At 39.5% G+C, this 20,657-nt stretch overlaps 1 protein-coding gene and 1 non-coding gene across 8 annotated transcripts in view; both read left to right on the forward strand.

Moving 5' to 3' along the window:
- Positions 1-20,657, forward strand: part of MARK3 (microtubule affinity regulating kinase 3) — a 119,696-nt gene that overhangs the window by 38,488 nt on the left and 60,551 nt on the right. For all 7 annotated transcript variants that reach the window (XM_059183232.1, XM_059183224.1, XM_059183228.1 and 4 more), the window contains exon 3: positions 9,416-9,469. In XM_059183232.1, the coding sequence (XP_059039215.1) occupies positions 9,416-9,469 (54 nt within the window). The remainder of the gene's footprint in view (positions 1-9,415; positions 9,470-20,657) is intronic.
- On the forward strand, positions 8,985-9,176 carry LOC131837302 (U2 spliceosomal RNA). Its single transcript, XR_009355964.1, has one exon. It is a non-coding gene; the product is annotated as a U2 spliceosomal RNA (small nuclear RNA).

A 20,657-nucleotide genomic window follows, 5' to 3' on the forward strand; every position in this document is an offset into this window, starting at 1 on the left:
CATTTTTAGATAAGCTTCATTCAGACAGGAGTTAGGTTCTGTGGCTGGCTGACAGTTCAGTGTTAATGAAGCAATGATGTGTGGTAAATAAGATGTTCTTAAAAAGAAACACACAGGGGCGCCTGGGTGGCTCAATGGGTTAAAGCCTCTGCCTTCGGCTCAGGTCATGATCCCAGGGTCCTGGGATCGAGCCCCGCATCGGGCTCCCTTCTCAGTGGGGAGCCTGCTTTCTCCTCTCTCTCTGCCTGCCTCTCCGCCTACTTGTGATCTCTGTCAAATAAATAAATAAAATTTAAAAAAAAAAAAAAAAGAAACACACATAAAGCAAGGTTATATATTGATCAGTTGATGAAAATTGTTATGACCAGGGGCCCATAGGAACCTAACTCTGTTTCTTCTAGGAGCAGTATTCACAATGACTTTGTAGAACATAATTACCATACTCAGCAACAAACAACTATCTCTGTTTTTGAAAGAGAAGCGTCAGTTATCTGGTGTTTTCCCCTAACACATATATGGAGAAGGGTATCAAAAAATCAAAGGCTTTCCTTGTCTGTGATTTTTGATTCGCCGTTAATTTTTCAAGTAGGGAGCACTAAGAAGCAAATTGGGAGCTTTCTGTATGGGACAAGGTATGTGGAGGCTACTGGTCAGGTGCCTGGCTAAGCTTCCTGGTGGCCAGTAGGAAAGTTGCCACATACACAGCACAAAGTGATTTTCTCAGTGAGGTTTCCCTGGATTGTGCCCTTCTTTGGGCACACTCTAGGCTTGTATGTGCCCTCAGATTTTTTCTTCCAAAAATTGTTTAAAGTCCCTTGTCTCCTGATGACACCTCTCCCATTCTCTTTGTCATTCTGTTTTTATTCGTAGGGGCTCCTCAGTGGGTTAAGCCTCTGCCTTCAGCTCAGGTTATGATCTCAGGGTCCTGGGATCGAGCCCCACATCCAGCTCTCTGCTCAGCAGGGAGCCTCCTTCCTCCTCTTTCTCTGCCTGCCTCTCTTCCTACTTGTGATCTCTGTCTGCCAAATAAATAAATAAAATCTTTTAAAAATAAATAAATAAAAATAAAAACTGTCTCACTTAATCCCCCACCCTCATTTCCTAATCTTCCAAGGTGGTCACTTTCAGTCTTTTAAACTGGTTCTTTTTTTTTTTTTTTTTAAGTTTTTATTTAATTCCAGTTGGTTAAAACAGTGTTATATTAGTTTCAGGTGTACAATATTAACTGATTATTTATGTTTTACTTGTATCTTTATCACACTTTTTTTCTTTAAAAAACTTTTTTATTGAAGTATAGTTAACACACAGCATGCTCTTACTTAGTTTTCCAGTTTTAGGCATTATTTACTGTCTTTTCATGATTATTTAGTGTCATGATTGATTTTTTAAAAATAAACTCTTTATTGAAATATAACACACATCCAGAAAAAGTATCCAAATCATAAGTGTGTACACCTTGATGAATTAATACAAAGTATACATTTGCGTAACTACAACCCAGGGCAGAACTATACTGTGACTTGAACCCCAGAAGCTTCCCTTCTGTCTTCTTCTAATCACTTTCCTATCTTTCCTCCCCAGGGTAACCACTGTCTTGACTTCTAGCACCGTAGTTCATTTTTTGTTTTCCTTAACATGCTAATGGAATCATGCAGTACGTGTTATTCCGTGTCTCTTACCGCACTTTATGCTTGTGATGCTATTCCATGTTGTGTGTCGTTCATGTGTTGGGCACTGTGCTTTAATTTGAAGTTTTATGTTGTAGCCATGTGTCGTAGTAGTTCAGCTTGGTCTTTATGCTGTGGACTGAATTGTGTCTCTCAGAATCATATATTAAATCCCTAATCCCCAGTGTTTGGAGATAGGGCTTTTGTGGAAGTAGGTTAAATTAGATCATAAAAGTAGAGTCCTGATCCAGTAAGATTAGTGGCTTTACAAGAAGAGACATCAGAAAGCTGCCCTCTCCACCATGTAAGGACACTGTTAGAGGGGGGCCATCTGCAAGCCAAGAGGAAAAGCCTCACCAGAAACTAACCGTGCTGGTCAGACTCTGATCTTGGACTTCCAGACTCCCAGTCTGTGAGAAAATAAATTTCTGTTGTTTAAGCCACTGGATCTATGGTATTATTGTTATCGCAGCCTGAGCTGACTAATAGTGCATCCTTCCGGGCTTCTGCATCCTCTTAAAGAACATGGGATCTTTTTTTGACTGCTATTTTAGTGTTTATGGATGTTTTAATGCATGTTGGAAGCAGGATATTGGGACCTTTGACCAGTAGAAAATTGACAGGAAGTGGAAGATAAGGGTATTTATTTCTCTGGTGGGCGTTTGTTACACGTTTATTGGGCCCTCTAGGGTGACGTATATTGGGGGAAGCCCTTCTCTTGCATGAGGTCTCTTTATTCCTATTTTGTAATTTTCCACTTTGTTTCTGGCATCAGGGTGAATAAATGGAATTTCCCAGAACTTTATGCAACAAGTGGCAGGGACACTCCTCTTTCCTCGCCAGTGAGCTCCCCTGGCTTTTGCTATGCACATGCCACCCCCCCCCCCCCCCACAAAAAAAAAAAACCTCCAAAAACTCCACAACCTTGGGAGCACGTGTGTGGTCTCTCCAGTCCCTGTCTTTCTCAGGCATTGTTGTTGCCCCCACAGTTGCTTCCTCTTTTATTGACTTGAGGTCTGAGGTCTCCCCCAGGCTCCAGTTCTGGGCCAAGGTTATTTGGTAGTTGAGTCACCCCAGCAGGGAACTGGAGGAAGAGGGCATTACGGGCTTCCCCCTCAGGCTTCATGGCCACACAAACTCACATCATTCTAAGTAACAGTGTTTCACTTACGGGACACTTATTTTAATAAATGACTTAATAAAATGACTCTCTTTGACAGTTTGATTTAGCTGAATGAAACATATTTTGAGCTCCTGTTTTTGCTTTAAATACTGCTTGAATAGCAGTATTTGAAAAAGGCAATGATGAAGAATAGAATCTTTACTGTGGAAGGCGGATACTGAATAGAGCCAGAAACAGCTAATGATCAGGAATGTGGTCATGAGAATAGAAACCAGGTCTCAGAGGTTCAGAGGGAAGAAGAACCAGAAAGACAGCATATTTGATAGATCTGACAATCAGAAGGAGGAAGAAAACAGAAGGTTGCCAGAAAGGAGAAGGTATATCTAAGTGGTTTCTTTGGAAATTAGGAGATCCATGGATCCCACATAAAATTACTTAGGAAAGTAAAGTTTGAAGAAAATTAATCCATTAAACCTTGAAATAATGTAATTTTTTAAAAAAGATTTTATTTATTTGAGAGAGCAAGCAAGAGAGAGCATGAGCATGGAAGGGGGTGGCCAGGAGAGAGAGAAGCAGACTTTTGCCGATTCAGGGAGCCTGGATGTGATGCAGGCTTGATCCCAGGACCCTGAGATCATGATCTGAGCAGAAAGCAGATGCTTAACCACCTGAGCCAACCAGGCATCCTTGAAATAATGTATTTTTTAAAATTACATTGATATCTGCTACAACACCAGAAACCCTATTTCTTCACTCTTCTGTCTCCATCTCAAACACGTGTGGTTACTGAGTATGAATGTTCAGGGCCTCACATCAGCTCAGGAAGCATTTATCAGATGCTTCTTATGTATCTAGTAGCATGTTGGAACTCTTAACAGGATGCCAGTCCCCAGCGGAGATGTGAACAAGGTCTTTGTTTATATATTCCAGCCTCTGACTTTGCCTTTCACTTTTTTTTTTTTTTTTTTTACTATAGTTTCCACCAAGACTTAACTATAGTTTTCCACATATGAAATCAGAATTCTATCTTTGCTTTTTTCAAACATGCATGCTGACTGACCGCCCCTCCTCCAATTCTGATTTCTTTTTTCTCCCCAGTTGGGGTGTGCTGGGATGGTGGGTCCTTACTTTCCAGAGTCAAGTTCACGGCGTGCCGTGTTAGCAGCATGGTTCAGCGTGTGGGCTCATAGGAAGTAATAGATAACTTAGGCAGATGGAGAGTTTAGACCAAGTAGAGCAGGGGTCGTTGTTTTTAAGTGTTACTATGAATAAGTATAGCAGTTCTTGAAGTAGGTGTGGGGACCCTTGGAGGTCTCTCTGGAGAACCTTTTAGGGAGTCTGCAAAGTCAGTACTATTTTTGTAATACCATTAAGATAGTACTTTTTCCATTTTCATTCATGAACCTTAAGTAAAAATTTCCAGAGGCTACATAACATGTGGTATCACAACACATTGAATACAGGATATGTGAGAATTTCATAAAAATGTTATTTATATTAACATATCATGGGCTTATTTTTTTTAGTTTATTGTGATAAAATGCACATAACTTAAAATTAACCTCTTAAATGTTTTTAAGTGTATGTTTAAGTAGTATCTAATACATTTATAATGTGCAACCATCACCATCATGCATCTCCAGATCTGTTTTCATCTTGTAAAACTGAAACTTTGTATCCATGAACACTGACTCCCCCATTCTTTCCTTACCCCATTCTACTTTCTGTCTCTATGAATGTGAATTCTCTAGGAACCTCATAAAGTGGAATCATTATTTTGTCCTTTTGTGTCTGGCTTGTTTCATTTAGCATAGTGTCCTCAAGGTTCCTTCATGCTATAGCATGTGTCAGAATTTCCTCCCATTTCAAGACTGAAAAATATTTGGGGTGCCTGGGTGGCTCAGTCAATTAAGCGTCTGCCTTCGGCTCAGGTCATGATCCCAAGGTCCTGGGATTGAGCCCTGCACTGGGCTTTCTGCTCAGCAGGGAGCCTGCTTCTCCCTCTCCCTCAGCCCCTCCTCCAGCTTCTTCTCTCTCTCTCTCTCTCGCTTACTCATTCTCTGTCTTTCAAATAAATAAATAAAATCTTTAAAAAAAAAAAAAAAAGACTGAAAAATACCTACTATATGGAGACACTACATTAGGCTTATCCATTCATCACACAGTGGACGCCGGGGTTATTTCCATATGTTAGCTATTAAGTGAATAGTGCTGCTGTGAACATGGGTCTACAAAGATCTGTTTGTGTCCCTGCTTTTGGTTGCTTGGAATTGCTTCATTATATGGTAATTCTGTTTTTAATTTTTTTGAGGAACTCTGTTCTGTTTTCCATAGCAATTGTACTATTTTACATTCTTAACAGAAGTGCACAAGGTTCCGGTTTCCCTACATCCTTACTGCTTGTTGTTTTCTGGGAGGTGGTTTTGGTTTTTTATAGTAGCCATCTTGATGGGTGTGAAGTGGTATGTTGGAGTTTTGGCTTGCATTTCCCTAATGATCCGTGATGTTGAACATCTTTTTTATGTGCTTACTGGCTGTTAGTACAGTTAACCCTTGAACTACATGGTTTGAATTGGGCAGGTTACTTATACATAGATTTTTATTTTATAAATGCAATACAGTACTATAATGTATTTTCTCTTAACATTTTTGTAATACGTTTTCTTTTCTCTAGCTTACTTTATTGTAAAAACACACACAACAGGGGCACCTGGGTGGCTCAGTTGGTTAAGCGACTGCCTTCAGCTCAGGTCATGATCCTGGAGTCCTGGGATCGAGTCCCGCATCGGGCTCCCTGCTCGGCAGGGAGTTCGCTTCTCCCTCTGACCCTCTCCCCTCTCATGCTCCCTCACTCTTTTCTCCTCTCTCAAGTAAATAAATAAAATATTAAAAAAATAAAACCACACACAACATACAAAAGATGTGTTAATCAATTGTATATATTATCAGTAAGGCTTCCCATCAAGAGTAGGCTATTTGTAGTTAATGTTCTGGGGGGAGTCAAAAGTTACTCGTAGATTTTTCAACAATATGGGTGCCCCCCCCATATTGTTCAGGGGTCTGCTGTGTATCTTCTTTGAGGAAATGTCTCTTCAAGTCATTTGCCCATTTTTCAGTTGGGTTTTTTGTCATTGAGTTGTAGGAGTTCTCTCTATATTCTGGATATTAATCCCTTCTCACATCTATGATTTGTAAATACTTTTCCCATTGTCTGGGTTGCCCTTTTCCCCTATTAATATTGTCTTTTGATGCACAAAAATTTTATGAGGTCTAATTTGGCTGTTTCTTTTGTTGCCTTTGCCTTTGTGTCATATCTAAGAAATCACTTCCCAGTCCAGTGTTGTGAAGCTTTTGCTGTATGTTTTCTTCTAAGAGTTTGATAGTTTTAAATCTTAAATTTAGGTGTTTGATGCATTTTGTAGTAATTTTTGTGGGTAATGTTAGGTAGGAGTCCAACTTCATTCTTCTGCATGTGGATATCCAGTTTTCCCAGCACCATTTGTTAAATATTATGTTGAAATGAATCTTGTTATGTACAATACTTATTTTTATAATTTCTCAGTATTCATTTGTAATAAGGTAAATTTTAATAGATATAACCCACATTTGGGATCATCAGTAATCTTTAAGAGTGTAAAGGAGACCAAAAAGTTTGCGAGGCAGTCTCAAAGCACTTTCCCCAGACTTTGACTCCCTTTCTTCAGTGGTGCTTCTTGCTGGATCTGGTCCTGAAGGATGCACATTAGGAATACAGCATCCTCAGTGTATGGTGAGACCATTTGTGGTCCTGGACTTCAATTGCAAAGCTGAGTTAATTATGTTCTCCAGTTCGTGGCAAAACCTCTTTCTTCTGATATGATACTATATGTGGAAAACCCAAAAGACTCCACTCCAGATCTCCTAGAACTTGTACAGGAATTCAGTAAAGTGTCAGGATATAAAATCAGTGCACAGAAATTAGTTGCATTTCTTTATACCAACAGCAAGACAGAAGAAAGAGAACTTAAGGAGCCAATCCCATTTACAGTTGCACCCAAAACCATAAGATACCTAGGAATAAACCTAACCAAAGAGGCAAAAAGAATCTATAGTCAGAAAACTATAAAGTACTCATGAAAGAAATTGAGGAAGACACAAAGAAGTGGAAAAATGTTCCATGCTCCTGGATTGGAAGAAGAAATATTGTGAAAATGTCTATGCTACCTAAAGCAATCTACACATTTAATGCAATCCCTATCAAAATCCCATCCATTTTTTTCAAAGAAATGGAATAGATAATCCTAAAATTTATATGGAGCCAGAAGAGACCTTGAATAGCCAGAGGAATATTGAAAAAGAAAGCCAAAGTTGATAGCATCATAATTCCAGACTTCAAGCTCTGTTACAAAGCTGTCATCATCAAGACAGTATGGTACTGGCCCAAAAACAGACACATAGATCAGTGGAACAGAATGGAGAGCCCAGAAATAGACCCTCAACTCTATGGTCAACTAATCTTTGACAAAACAGTAAAGAATGTCCAGTGGAAAAAAGACAGCCTCTTCAATAAATGGTGTTGGGATAATTGGACAGCCACATGCAGAAAAATGAAACTGTACCATTTCCTTACACCACACATGAAAATAGACTCAAAATGGATGAAGGACCTCAACGTGAGACAGGAATCCATCAAAATCCTTGAGGAGAACACAGGCAACAACTCTTTGACCTCAGCTGCAGCAACTTCTTCCTAGGAACATCACCAAAGGCAAGGGAAGCTGGGGCAAAAATAAACTATTGGGACTTCATCAAGATCAAAAGCTTTTGCACAGCAAAGGAAACAGTTAACAAAACCAAAAGACAACTGACAAAATGGGAGAAGATATTTGCCAATAACATATCAGATAAAGGGCTAGTATCCAAAATCTATAAAGAACTTACCAAACTCTACAGCTAAAGAACAAATAATCCATTCAAGAAATGGGCAGAGGACATGAACAGACATTTCTGCAAAGATGATTTCCAGATGGCCAACAGACACATGAAAAAGTGCTCCATATCACTCGGGTTCAGGGAAATACAAATCAAAACCACAATGAGATACCACCTCACACCAGTCGGAATGGCTAAAATTAACAAGTCAGGAAATGACAGATGCTGGCAAGGATTTCTTTTGATGGCTGCATATATATATATATATCTCCCATCTTCTTTATCCATTCATCTGTTGTTGGACATCTAGGTTCTTTCCGTAGTTTGGCTATTGTGGACGTTGCCATTTACGACAATGTGGATGGAACTAGAGGGTATCATGCTTAGCGAAATAAGTCAATCGGAGAAAGACAACTGTCATATGATCTCCCTGATACAAGGAAGTGGAGATGCAACATGGGGGGTTGGGGGGGGTAGGAAAAGAATAAATGAAACAAGGTGGGATCGGGAGGGAGATAAACCATAAGAGACTCTTAATCTCACAAAACAAACAGAGGGTTGCCAGAGGAAAGGGGGTTGGGAGAGGGTGGTGGGGTTCTGGATGTTGGGGAAACTATGTCCTATGGTGAGTGCTGTGAAGTGTGTAAACCTGGGGATTCACAGACCTGTACCCCTGGGGCAAATACATTATATGCTAATGGAAAAAAAGCCTCTTTCTTCACTTACGTTCCCTTTCATCCCCTTTTGTTACCCTCTCCCTTCATTATGATATCCCTAGTTCCTAGAAGTCACTTTTATTCTAGAAATGACAATATATCAGATAAGGACACCGCTGTAGGTCCACTTAGTAAATATTAGTAAAACTAATTTTTTTCTTTTTTAAAGATAAGCTTTTATGGCTGGAAACTGTAGATCTTTCTTTCTGTATCTTAGTGGCTTATTTTAAGACTGCTTGGGGTTTACTTGGCCCTTTTTGAACAAAAGTGACCGGGTAATCCATTTGTTGCCTCTGTACATGTTTCACTTGGTTAGCCTACAGATTGTTCTGGAACTAGTCTGTTTTCCTTCTTTTAACTACCAAAAGATCTTTTCTATTTTTTTTTAGTAAAATGTTTTTAAAGTTTTCAGATTGAACTCCAACCTATTAGTTCATGTATTTACTTAATTATCAAGCTCCTATTGTATGCATGACACTGTGAGCAAGGCATTCTGGGCTGTGTAAATCTGTAAAAGCTCTGCTTCCTGCCCTTGGATCCCAGCATCAGATGAAATTAAAATATTGGATTGCTTCTCAGCCTTTTGGCTAAGATCAAGTATAGTATCTCTTCTTTATCAGTTTAATATCTGCTACATCCTCTCTCTGAGGACAGTACATGAGATGGATTTTGGGAACTAGGAAATGGAATAGGAGCTTGCTCCGTCTACTCCGTGCATTGACCTGGTATTGCAGTATTTCCAGGAATGGTGCAGCCACCACCCACTCCTGCCTTTGGATTAAAATTAAAAAAAAAAAAAATTTTAATTTTTAAGTATCACTAAATAGGGAATAGATTTGCTTCATTGTCCTACGTTTTTAGAAGTGTTTTCATTATATAATCAGTCTCGCTCTGTCTTTCTGATGTCCCACATGTCTGAGCATTTACAAAACTATTACCAGTTAGTCTATAATTACTAAATTTGTAAAATCTGTAAACATTTATTTATTCTTTTCTAGGTTGCAATAAAAATAATTGACAAAACTCAGTTGAATCCGACAAGCCTACAAAAGGTAAGGTTGGTTCAATATCCATTATTTATTAAAATGATTTTCGGTGCTAATTGCCATCTAATATGTCGCACAAAGACCTCAGCTGCTGTTTGCATATATTACATTTGGTGTAGTAGCTTCCTGCTCCTCAGTGAGTGCATTGTAGATATAATATTATAGGAGAAGTTGTGGGATTTTTTTTCCTTCAGATGAAGATAATGATTTTTAAATGTTCTTAGTAGCACAAATTGAAGGCTGTACATTTTAATTGAATATTCTAGCTATTGGCTAGAACAGAGCGTTTCGTTTTGTGTAATTACTCTTACGCAGCATTATACACCTTTCTCATAGCTAATACTGAGGTCTTTAAAGTCAGCACTTTGGCTTTATTAAACTCTGTCACTGTAACTAATTAAGGAGTGGTGATTAATTTGTATGAAAGGAAAATATAAAAATACAAATGATAGTTGAAAACATGCTTGTAATGCACTGTTGCAGTTTGTATCATCTGATAGAGATCAGAAGTCCTCAACCGTGTTGCATGTTAGAATCCTGTGGACCTCTTTGCAATGTCTTAATGACTAGTCCAGAGAGATGTTATTGCTCAGGTTAAGGCCTTGGCATAGGTATTTCACTGGTGCAAATGATCTTCACAATAAAATCCTTCTAGTTCTTTTTAGTCTTCCAAAGGCTTTATATCATTCAATTTCTAGATTTGGCCTGTAGTAGTTGGGGTTTTAGCGACCTTGAACTAGGACAAGAAGTCTGAATTAATACCTGCTCTGCCACATAATCAAATGTCTAATTTGACCTTGAGCCAGTTACTTTACTTAACTTCTTTTTTTTCCCCTAGTTAATTTTCTTAACCTCATGTTTCTGGTCTTTAAAATAGTGATAACTTCATCTTCTCAGGATGGCTGTGTTAGTAAAATAATGCACTTAAAAGAGCTCTGTAAACTTCATAGCATTTCACGTATAAGATATTGTAAGTGTATTGCCCTATATAAATTCCTAGTGTTTTCCTAATGGGTATTGTCTGTTTGTATCATCATAATGTTGAAGTCCTGTCTGTGTGTATGTGTGTGTGTGTGTGTGTGAGAGAGAGAGGTGGGGAGGAAGGGACTTTACCTTGCGCTAAAAATGGTACTTAACAAGTGGTTCTGTAGGCGGGAGTGAGTCTTAATGGCATTCAAGATGGCCCTGGAATGGATCCCAAAATTCCAGTCCTTTCTTCTGAATATAAAACTGTCTATTATTTTAAAACTTTTATTTCTTCATATATCTAAAGACTTGGTATTAGTAAGTTAGGGGTTACTAAAATTTGGTATTCAGAACTAAAATCAACATATAAAGAAGTTTACTGAGGATTCTACTTCAGTATCCTAACGTTACAAATCTTACACTATTCAAGCATCCTTGCAGATAACTGGAATTCTAGCAATTTTCTAGGAAGAATTTTATTGTGGTTTTATCTTTAGTTGATTGTAATTTTTCCCTCCTTCCTTGCTTTTTTTCATTATTTTGGCTAAGAATGTTTTATTGCTGCTATTCTTTTATTATTTTTTTTAAGATTTTATTTATTTATTTGACAGGCAGAGATCACAAGTAGGTAGAGAGGCAGGCAGAGAGAGAGAGAAAGGGAAGCAGGCTCACCACAGAGCAGAGACCCCGACGCAGGGCTCAATCCCAGGACCCTGGAATCATGACCTGAGCTGAAGGCAGAGGCTTTAACCCACTGAGCCACCCAAGCGCCCCATCTTTTATTATTGTTATTACAAATTATTTTTGTCACATCAATATCAGTTTAGTACATGATAGATTGTATGGTTAGGCTGATAGTGTGATTATGCATATTTATATCAGCTTATTAATTTGGGCACATAATATAATAGGTAAGACCTTAAGAAGCTAGATCTGTCCAGGTTAAATAACTTAATAAGTATAGTATTTTAAGCTTACCGGCCATTATTTTATTTTTTATTTTTCTATTGAAGTATAATTTACATACAGTTTTACATTAGTTTCAGGGGTACAGTATAATGATTGAGTAGTCCCGTACATTATTCAGTGCTCATCATGGTAAATGCACTCTTAATCCCCTTTGCCTTGTTCATCCACCCCCCACCCACCTCCTCTCTGGCAACCACCAGTTTGTTCTCTGTATTTAAGAGTCTGTTATTTTGCGGGCGCCTGGGTGGTTCAGTGGGTTCAAGCCTCTGCCTTCAGCTCAGGTCATGATCTCAGGGTCCTGGGATTGAGCCCCACATCGGGCTCTCTGCTCAGTGGGGAGCCTGCTTCCTCCTCTCTCTCTCTGCCTGCCTCTCTACCTACTTGTGATCTCTGTCTGTCAAATAAATAAATAAAATCTTTAAAAAAAAAGAGTCTGTTATTTTGCTATGGACATTGGGGAAGGTATGTGCTATGGTGAATGCTGTGAAGTGTGTAAACCTGGTGATTCACAGACCTGTACCCCTGAGGCTAATCATACATTACATGTTAATAACAAATTTAAACAATTTTTTTAAAAGAGTCTATTATTTTGGGACACCTGGGTGGCTCAGTTGGTTAAGTGTTCAACTCTTGGTTTTGGCTCAGGTCGTGATCTCAGGTTGCAGGATTGAGCCCCATGTTGGGCTCCGCATTCAGTACAGAGTCTGTTCGTCTCTCTTTCCCTGCTTCCCCTTCTTCTCTCTAAAAATGAATAAATAAAATATTTTGTTTTTCAAGTGTTGTTTGTCTCTTTTTTTCTTTGTTCATTTGCTTCATAAATTCTACATTTGAGCGAAATCATGTGGTATTTGTCTTTCTCTGACACTTACTTCACTTAGTATTCTACTTTCTAGATCCATCCATGTTGAAAATGACAAGATCTTGTTCTTTTCTATGGCTGAGTAATATTCTTGTGTGAGTGTGTGTGTGTGTGTGTGTATACACATCTTCATTACTCATCTGTGAATGGACACTTGGGTTACTTCCACATCTTGGCTATTGTAAATAGTGTTCCAAGAAACACAGCTGCATGTATCTTTTCAGTTTAGTGTTTTCATTTTCTTTGGGTAAATATTCAGTGGTGGAATTACTAATCTTAACAATAATTCTATTTTTAATCTTTTGAAGAACCTCCCTGATGTTTTCCATAGTGACTGCACCAGCTTCCATACCCACCCACAGTGCATTACGGTTTCTTTTTCTCCACGTCCTCCCCAACTTTTGTTATTTGTTGTCCTTTTGATTCTGGCCTTTCTGACAGGTGTGAAGTGTTACCACATTGTGGTGTTGATTTGCATTTTCCTGGTGATGAGTGGTGCTGAGCATCTTTTTCATGTATCTGTTGGCCATTTGGATGTCTTCCAGGGGAAAAATGTCTATTCAGATCCTCTGCCCATTTTTATTGGATAATATTTATTTTCTGGTGTTGGTGTTTTATACGTTCTGTATATATTTTGGATTTTGACTCCTTATTGGATATATCTTTTCTCATTTAGTAGGTTGCTTTATGGTTTTGTTGATGCTTTATGGTTTTAAAGATGATGGCTTCCTTTGCTGTGTAAAGGCTTTCTATTTTGGTGTAGCCTCAATAGTTTAATTTTGCTTTGGTTTCCCTTGCCTGAAGAGGCAAATCTGGAAGACTGTTTCTTTGGTTGGTGTCGAAGAAATTACTGCCTATGTTTTCTTCTAGGAGTTTTATGGTTTCAGTTCTCACATTTAGGCCTTTAATCACTTTTGAGTTTATTTTTGTGTGTTGTGTAAAAAAGTGGTCCAGTTTCATCTCTCTCTCTCTTTTTTGTTTGTTTTTTTTTCTTTTTTGAGGAATCTCCCCCATACTGTTCCAGTTTCATCTTTTGCATGTAGCTCTGTTGTTTTCCCAGCACCATTTATTGAAATTTAGGGCATTGCTTAAATTGCATGTCTTAGTTCATATTCTTTTCTTATAAATTAGAAGCATTCTCTATATATTTCTGTACAGTTGTTTTTCATTGAATTCCTTTTCCATGGAGACGTTCCCATAGGGTAGAGTTTACATGGGGTCCTTTCTCTTGGAATTGTACTTCCTACAGTCTTTTTTGTTCCTCAGCACCAAGCACAATTTTATCACATCATATCTTTATATTGTAATTTTAAGCCATGAAGCTTATACATTTCTCAGTGTTTATCATGATGAGCACCAACTAATATATAGAGTCATCATATTGTACACCTGAAACTAATATAGCACCTTAGAAGCTAACATCCACTTTATTTTTTTTTTAAAGATTTTATTTATTTATTTGACAGACAGAGATCACAAGTAGGCAGAGAAGCAGGCAGAGAGAGAGAGGAAGGGAAGCAGGCTCCCTGCCGAACAGAGAGCCCGATGTGGGGCTCGATCCCAGGACCCTGAGACCATGATCTGAGCCAAAGGCAGAGGCTTAACCCACTGAGCCACCCAGGCGCCCCAAACATCCACTTTAAGGAACATTCTGCCATCAACAAAATACAATTTTTTTGTGCTGCCACTACCAAAAATGTGGACTGTCTCATTTAAGGAGTGTTTTAACACAGGTGTTAAAATAGTGTCCTTTTCAACATGTTCAAATTATTCAGGCTTACACATTGAATTGTGCACGTTGCAAACTAGTGTTACTTTCACAGACAGGTTTCTTCATTGTTAGATTCATTTCTTCATTTCTTCATGTTAGATTCTAGTAAGAGGTATTCTGAACTTTGAACTATGAGTTAGATCAGCTTTTTTTTTTTTTTTTTTTTAAAGGTCAGCCTTTAAAATGTGTACCTATAATGGTTTTGAAAGCAGCAGGTATAAGAAATATATTAGTCTTCTTTTTGGTTTTACAGAGTTATTTTTAGCTTTGGTTTGGTATATGCGAGTAATTTTTTTTAATTTTTTTTTTTATTTATTTGACAGACAGAAATCACAAGTAGGCAGAGAGGCAGGCAGAAAGAGAGGAGGAATTAGGCTCCCTGCTGAGCAGAAAGCCCCATGCGGGGCTCCATCCCAGGACACTGAGACCATGACCTGAGCCAAAGGCAGAAGCTTAACCCACTGAGCCACCCAAGCGCCCCTATGGGAGTAATTTTGCTGGGTCTTATTTTAGTCTGTCATTAAGCAACTTATGGCTCATTTTTAGAAATTTGTTTACCTATTCAAAATGCTAGTCTCTTGGGGCACCTGGGTGGCTCAGTGGTTAAGACTCTGCCTTTGGCTCAGGTCATGGTCTCAGGGTCCTGGGGTCGAGCCCCGCATCGGGCTACCCCCTCTCTGCCTGCCTCCCTGCCTACTTATGATCTCTCTCTCCCTGTCAGATAAATAAATAAAATCTTCAAAAATGCTAGTCTCTTAAGACATTCCAGTATACCCAGTATATCCCATCTAAAGTTACTGCTGTTCTTTTTCAGTCTCGGAGTAGAATGTTAACATGAAGAGAGAATATGGAGTGATGGTTAGGAGCATTGTGAAGCCTGGCCACATGGATTCAAATCCAGGCTTAATCTGTGTGACAAGTCGTTTAACTTCCCCAGGGTCTTAGTTTCCCTACTTATAAAATGGGAATAATAATAGTAGTAGGTCATAGGGCTATAGTAAGAATTAAATGAGTTGACATTTATTTTTTTACTTTCTTCTTTTAAGTTTTTGTTTAAGTTCCAGTTAGTTTTAACATTCAATGTAATATTCGTTTTAGGTGTACAATAGAGGCATTTCAGTACTTCCATCCAATGCCCAGTGCTCCGTGCAGTTAAGTGTGCTCCTTCAGCCCCAAAACCTGCCTCAACTATCCATCCTCCCACCTCCCTTCTAGTAACCCTTTGTTCTCTGGAGTTAAGGATCTGTTTCTTGGTTTGCCTCCCTCTCTTTTTTTCCCCTTTTCTTGTTTGTTTTGTTGCTTAAATTTCACACATGACTGAAATCATAGATTTGTCTCTTTCTTCTCTCTCTCTTTTTTTTTAAGATTTTATTTATTTATTTGACAGACAGAGATCACAAGTAGGCAGAGAGGCAGGCAGAGAGAGAGAGAGAGAGGGAAGCAGGCTCCCTGCTGAGCAGAGAGACTGATGCGGGACTCGATCCCAGGACCCTGAGATCATGACCTGAGCCGAAGGCAGCGGCTTAACCCACTGAGCCACCCAGGCGCCCGATATTTGTCTCTTTCTGCCTAATTTATTTCGCTTAGCATTATACTCTTCAGATCAATCCACATCATTGCAAATGGAAAGATTTCATTCTTTTTTGTGACTGAGTAATATTCCTGTGTATGTGTGTAAAATCTTATTTATCCATTTGTCAGTTGATGGACACTTGGGCTTTTTCTGTAATTTGTCTATTGTAGATAATGCTGATATAAACATGGGGGTGTGTGTAACCTTTTGAATTAGTATTTTTGTATTTGGGTAAATACCAGTAGTGCAATTGCTAGATCACAGGGTAGTTCTATTTTAACTTTTTGAGGGACTTCCATACTGTTTTCTACAACAGTTACACCAGTTTTTATTCTACCAGTGGTGCAAGAGGGTTCCCTTTTCTCCATGTCCTCACCAATACCTGATACCTGCTGTTGGTTGATCTTCTGTTTTTAGCCCTTCTGGCAGTATTGAGTTGATACCACGTTGTTGTTTTAATTTGCATTTCCCTGATACTAAGTCATGATGAGTTTCTTTCATGTATCTGTTGGCCATCTATATGTCTTTGGAAAAATGTCTGCTCATTTCTTTTGCCCATTTTTTAATTGGATTATTCATTTTTTGGGGTGTTGAGTTGTACCAGTTCTTTATATATTTTGGACACTAACCCTTTATTGGATGTGTCACTTACAGATATCTTTTCTCCCGTTCTGTAGGTTGTCTTTTAGTTCTGTTGATTGTTTCTTTTGCTGTAGTCCCAGTAGTTTGTTTTTTTATTTTGTTTCCCTTGCCTCAGGAGAAGTATCTAGAAAGAAGTTACTAAGGGCACCTGGGTTGCTCAGTGGGTTAAGCTGCCTTTGGCTCAGGTCGTGATCCCAGGGTCCTGGGATGCAGCCCTGCATCGGGCTCCCTGCTCAGTGGGGAGCCTGCTTCTCCCTCTCCCACTACCCCTGCTTGTGTTCCCTCTCTCACTGTCTCTCTTTGTCAAATAAATAAATAAAATCTTTTTTTTTTTTTAAGTTACTATGTAAATAAATTAATATTTAAAAACCCTTAGAAGAACAGAGAATAGTCCCTAACCCACGATAAGGACTGAATGAATGCTTGTCATTATTATGTGTCCTGCTAAATACTAGGTTTTTGTTTGCTTGGGTTTGGTAAAAGATGTTTTTTGTTTGTTTAAAAATTTCTCCTTGGAGCGCCTGGGTGGCTCAGTGGGTTAAAGCCTCTGCCTTCAGCTTGGGTCATGATCCCAGGGTCCTAGGATCGAGCCCCGCATTGGGCTTTCCGCTCAGCAAGGAGCCTGCTTCCCCCTCTCTCTCTGCCTGCCTCTCTGCCTACTTGTGATCTCTGTCCAATAAATAAAATCTTAAAAAAAAAAATTCCCCTTATAGGAAATAAAGCTTAAGAAGTGATCAGTAGATGGGGCGCCTGGGTGGCTCAGTGGGTTAAGCCACTGAGTCATGATCTCGGGGTCCTGGGATCAAGTCCCGCATGGGGCTCTCTGCTCAGCAGGGGGCCTGCTTCCCTTCCTCTCTCTCTGCCTGCCTCTCTGCCTGCTTGTGATCTCTCTCTGTCAAATAAATAAATAAAATCTTTAAAAAAAAAAAAAAGAATTGAGCAGTAGGTTCTGGCTCAGTCTCTTTTGTAGGACTTAATTGCAGTGCACTATTTCCGGTAATGACAGATATTTGAGCATCTAAACGATTTTTATTTATTTATTTGAGAGAGAGAGAGAGAGATCACAAGCAAGCAGAGAGGCAGGCATAGAGAGGGGGAAGGAGGCTCCCCAAGGAGCAGAGAGCCCGATGTGGGTTCCAGGACCCTGAGATCATGACCTGAGCCAAAGGCAGAGGCTTAACCCACTGAGCCCCCCAGGCGCCACAGATATTTGAGCATTTAATGCTGAGCATTTTTCTGGGTGTATGACTTATATGAACCCATTGTATTAGTTTGCTCACACTGCTACAACAAAATACCATGGGTTGAGTAGCATATAAACAGTAGACCTTTATTTCACACAGTTCTAGAGGCTGGGAAGCCCAAAATCAGGGTGTCGTCCTGATGGGGTTCTGGTGAGAGTGCTCCTTCTGACTTGCAGGGAGCTGCTATCTTGCTGTATTTTCATGGCAGAGGGAGAATGAGAAAGCACCTTCTCTGATGTCTCCACTAATCCCATCGTGAGGACCTACCCTAAGACCCATCTAAACCTACCTAACTCCTAAATGCCCCATCTCCAAATGCTGTCACATGGTGGGTTAGGGTTTCAACATATGAATCTTGGGGGATTCAAGTTCAGTCCGTAGCATTCATTCACCCTTTACAACTTTGTCAGCTAAGTTTCATTATTCAGGAAAGAAAGGCCAGGGAGATTTGAAAACCTGCCCACAGTTTTTTAACTTACAAGTAATGGGTACTTGGGCAATCCTTCCAGGGCAGGTATAGTCAGCTTTGAATCAAGCATTACTGAACTCTAAATGCAAATGTGTTTGCCACAGTTGAGATAACGGAGCACTTCGGTAAGCCTAAGGTCACGACTGAATGTTTACCAGGGGATTCACTGTCATTAGATACTATAGTCTGTGCCTCCTATGTTCTTACACATAGAAGTGTTGAACTTTTTCACATTAGCTAGTCTGATGGATATGTTTTCATCTTCATGGTCTGTTGATTTTCCAGTGAGGAGACTGATTCAGAAGTAGATCTAGTTCAGTTCTCTAGCTAGTAAGTGGCGGGGTGAGCATGTAAATCCTGCTCTGACTCCAAAATACAACTCTTTCCACACACCCCCCCCGTGTCTCCTTACTGTGATTAGTTAAATTTCCCCAATTCAGGATTATGAGAACTAGAACTGGAACTAACCCTAGATCTTCCTTTATGGTTCCTGTAAAGAAGTTAGTAGTTTAAAGTTGGGAGGAATATTTCAAGTACATAAGAGAAGTAGGCCTTGTATTCCTCCTCTCTCTCCAAACATTACATAAGCCATGTTTTTATGCAGGTTTGTTTATCTATTCAGTCATTCATTTAATACACTTATTATTAAATACCTACTATATGCCAGACACTGTTCTAAGCAATGTTAAGTTCCTGCTTTAATGGAATTGACATCCTAGTAGGAGAGCGGCAGCAAACAGATACATAATGTCTTGTCACATCAGTGCTATGAAGAAAATAAAGTAAGGTGTATTAACTGTATTTCCCTATTTCCTGTTTTCTTAATATTCTAGCACCTAGGACTGTGCCGCCCTGGGAGAGACCGCCCCTCCCAGGGCAGCTAATTCCTAGAAATAGCAGACGACTCCCCTGTGAGTGTACTGTGTATGTGCATACGCATTAATCCAGAGTTCATACTCAGAACCACCTCCTTTATCTGGCTCTTAAACTCTAGGAGGCAATATTCCTTTGCCCTAATCATCCCAGGCCTAAGTGCCAGACAGCTAGAGACTGTATTTATACCCCAGAGCCTACTGAAATGGTCCAGATAATCCAGTCTACCCTCCTTGACCTTGCGTTTCCTGTGGAAACCAAGATACTCTTTCCTATGCTTTCCCCTTGCTCCTTGTGCCTCCTGACTAAGCCTGGTACTTTCCCATGTGGCTCCAGATGGCACTGTGTGCCCCCCTTCTCTTGTGAACTGTTAATAACAGTTACCTTTTTAGTGCCAGTCCTGATGTGTTGGCTCACCATACCTAAATAATAGTAAAACCTACATTTTAAAACATAGGCTGAAGAGATAATATTGAAGGAATATGTAGATTTGAATGAAAAGTAGGGGTGACCTCTTATTTATTTAAGAAACATCTGTGTCCTCCTGCACCAAGGTCTGTGATGTCTCCAGTGAGTCAGATAAAGTGGACTTATTTGGTGATAAGGGTGAACCCAAGTGGTTTGCAATAAAATTTTACATAGGCCTTGAAGGATCTAAATATTTTTTTACCAGTGTGCCTGAGTGGTTCGGTTGGTTAAGGCACTGACTCTTGATCTCAGCTCAGGTCTTGATCTCAGGGTCTTGAGTTCAAGCTCCACATTGAGCTCCACACTGGGCCTGGAGCCTACTTATAATAATAATAGTAACTATTATTACAATAAATAGTTTTTACCGAGTAAAAAAGATGGAAAGTCCTTTGTAGTCTTATTGTGGTGTTGGCGTGGGAGCACTAAGTGTTAGCAGGGGGACTGCATGCACAGCCTAAGGGGTGGCGCAGCAACAGGCTGGGGAGAGCTGAGTGACTGCAGAGTAGTGCGTGTAGGAGGCTGCTGCAGGGTTCCCATCGGGCCCTGTGGGAGCCCCTGGTACCCAGTGCTTTTAAGGAACAGTCATCTATGTGCAGTAAACTTTTCAGTGATTCCCTGACCTTCCCTTGGGTTGTTCTAAGATTTTCTTATGTTAGAAATACTCAGTCTTCTTGGTGGCAGAAACTTAATTGTCACCATACTCTGCCACAATTCATTTAAACAGTAATTCTTTTTTTTTTTTAACTGGAGCCCCTTAATTTAAAGCAAGAAATTTATAATAATTGCTCAGAATATGTATTTATGACAGCTAGTTACTTGGCCAGTTTTAAACACATCCAGAGACAGAGGCACACTTCTTACCTTACGTCATCTTGTTACCTTGTTCCAGTGGTGAATGACTCTAGTTAATAGATTTTTTTTCCCCTTTAGTTTGCACTAGCATCTGTCTTCTAGAAATGTCTACAACACTGTTTTCTATTCTGCCATGTAGAGCTAGAGAGGTCAAATCTATCACTGCAGACATAGCCAGCTCTTCTGAGTCTTCTTGGTTCCTTCTCCAGAGTCAATACTCAGCCTCTTGGGCCAGCCACAGGAATTGCTCTCGACACAGGCCTAATTTATTTGATACCTGCAACTGTTTTTTTTCTTACCTGAGTTTGGTAACTACTAAAGTTCATTTAATTGGATTTCTGCCACAGTTCCAGTCTATTGACTTATTTTTGAATAGTGAGTCTCCTGTTTGCTGTCACTTCTAGTTTGGTGCTGCATTAACTAGATAAGGATGTCTTGATCCAATTAAAGTATCTGACAAGGCCCTTCAGTGAAGACTCCATCTTTTAGTTGATCCTGCTGACCCAGT

Source organism: Mustela lutreola, chromosome 7 (assembly GCF_030435805.1).
Source record: "Mustela lutreola isolate mMusLut2 chromosome 7, mMusLut2.pri, whole genome shotgun sequence".
NCBI lineage: Eukaryota > Metazoa > Chordata > Mammalia > Carnivora > Mustelidae > Mustela > Mustela lutreola.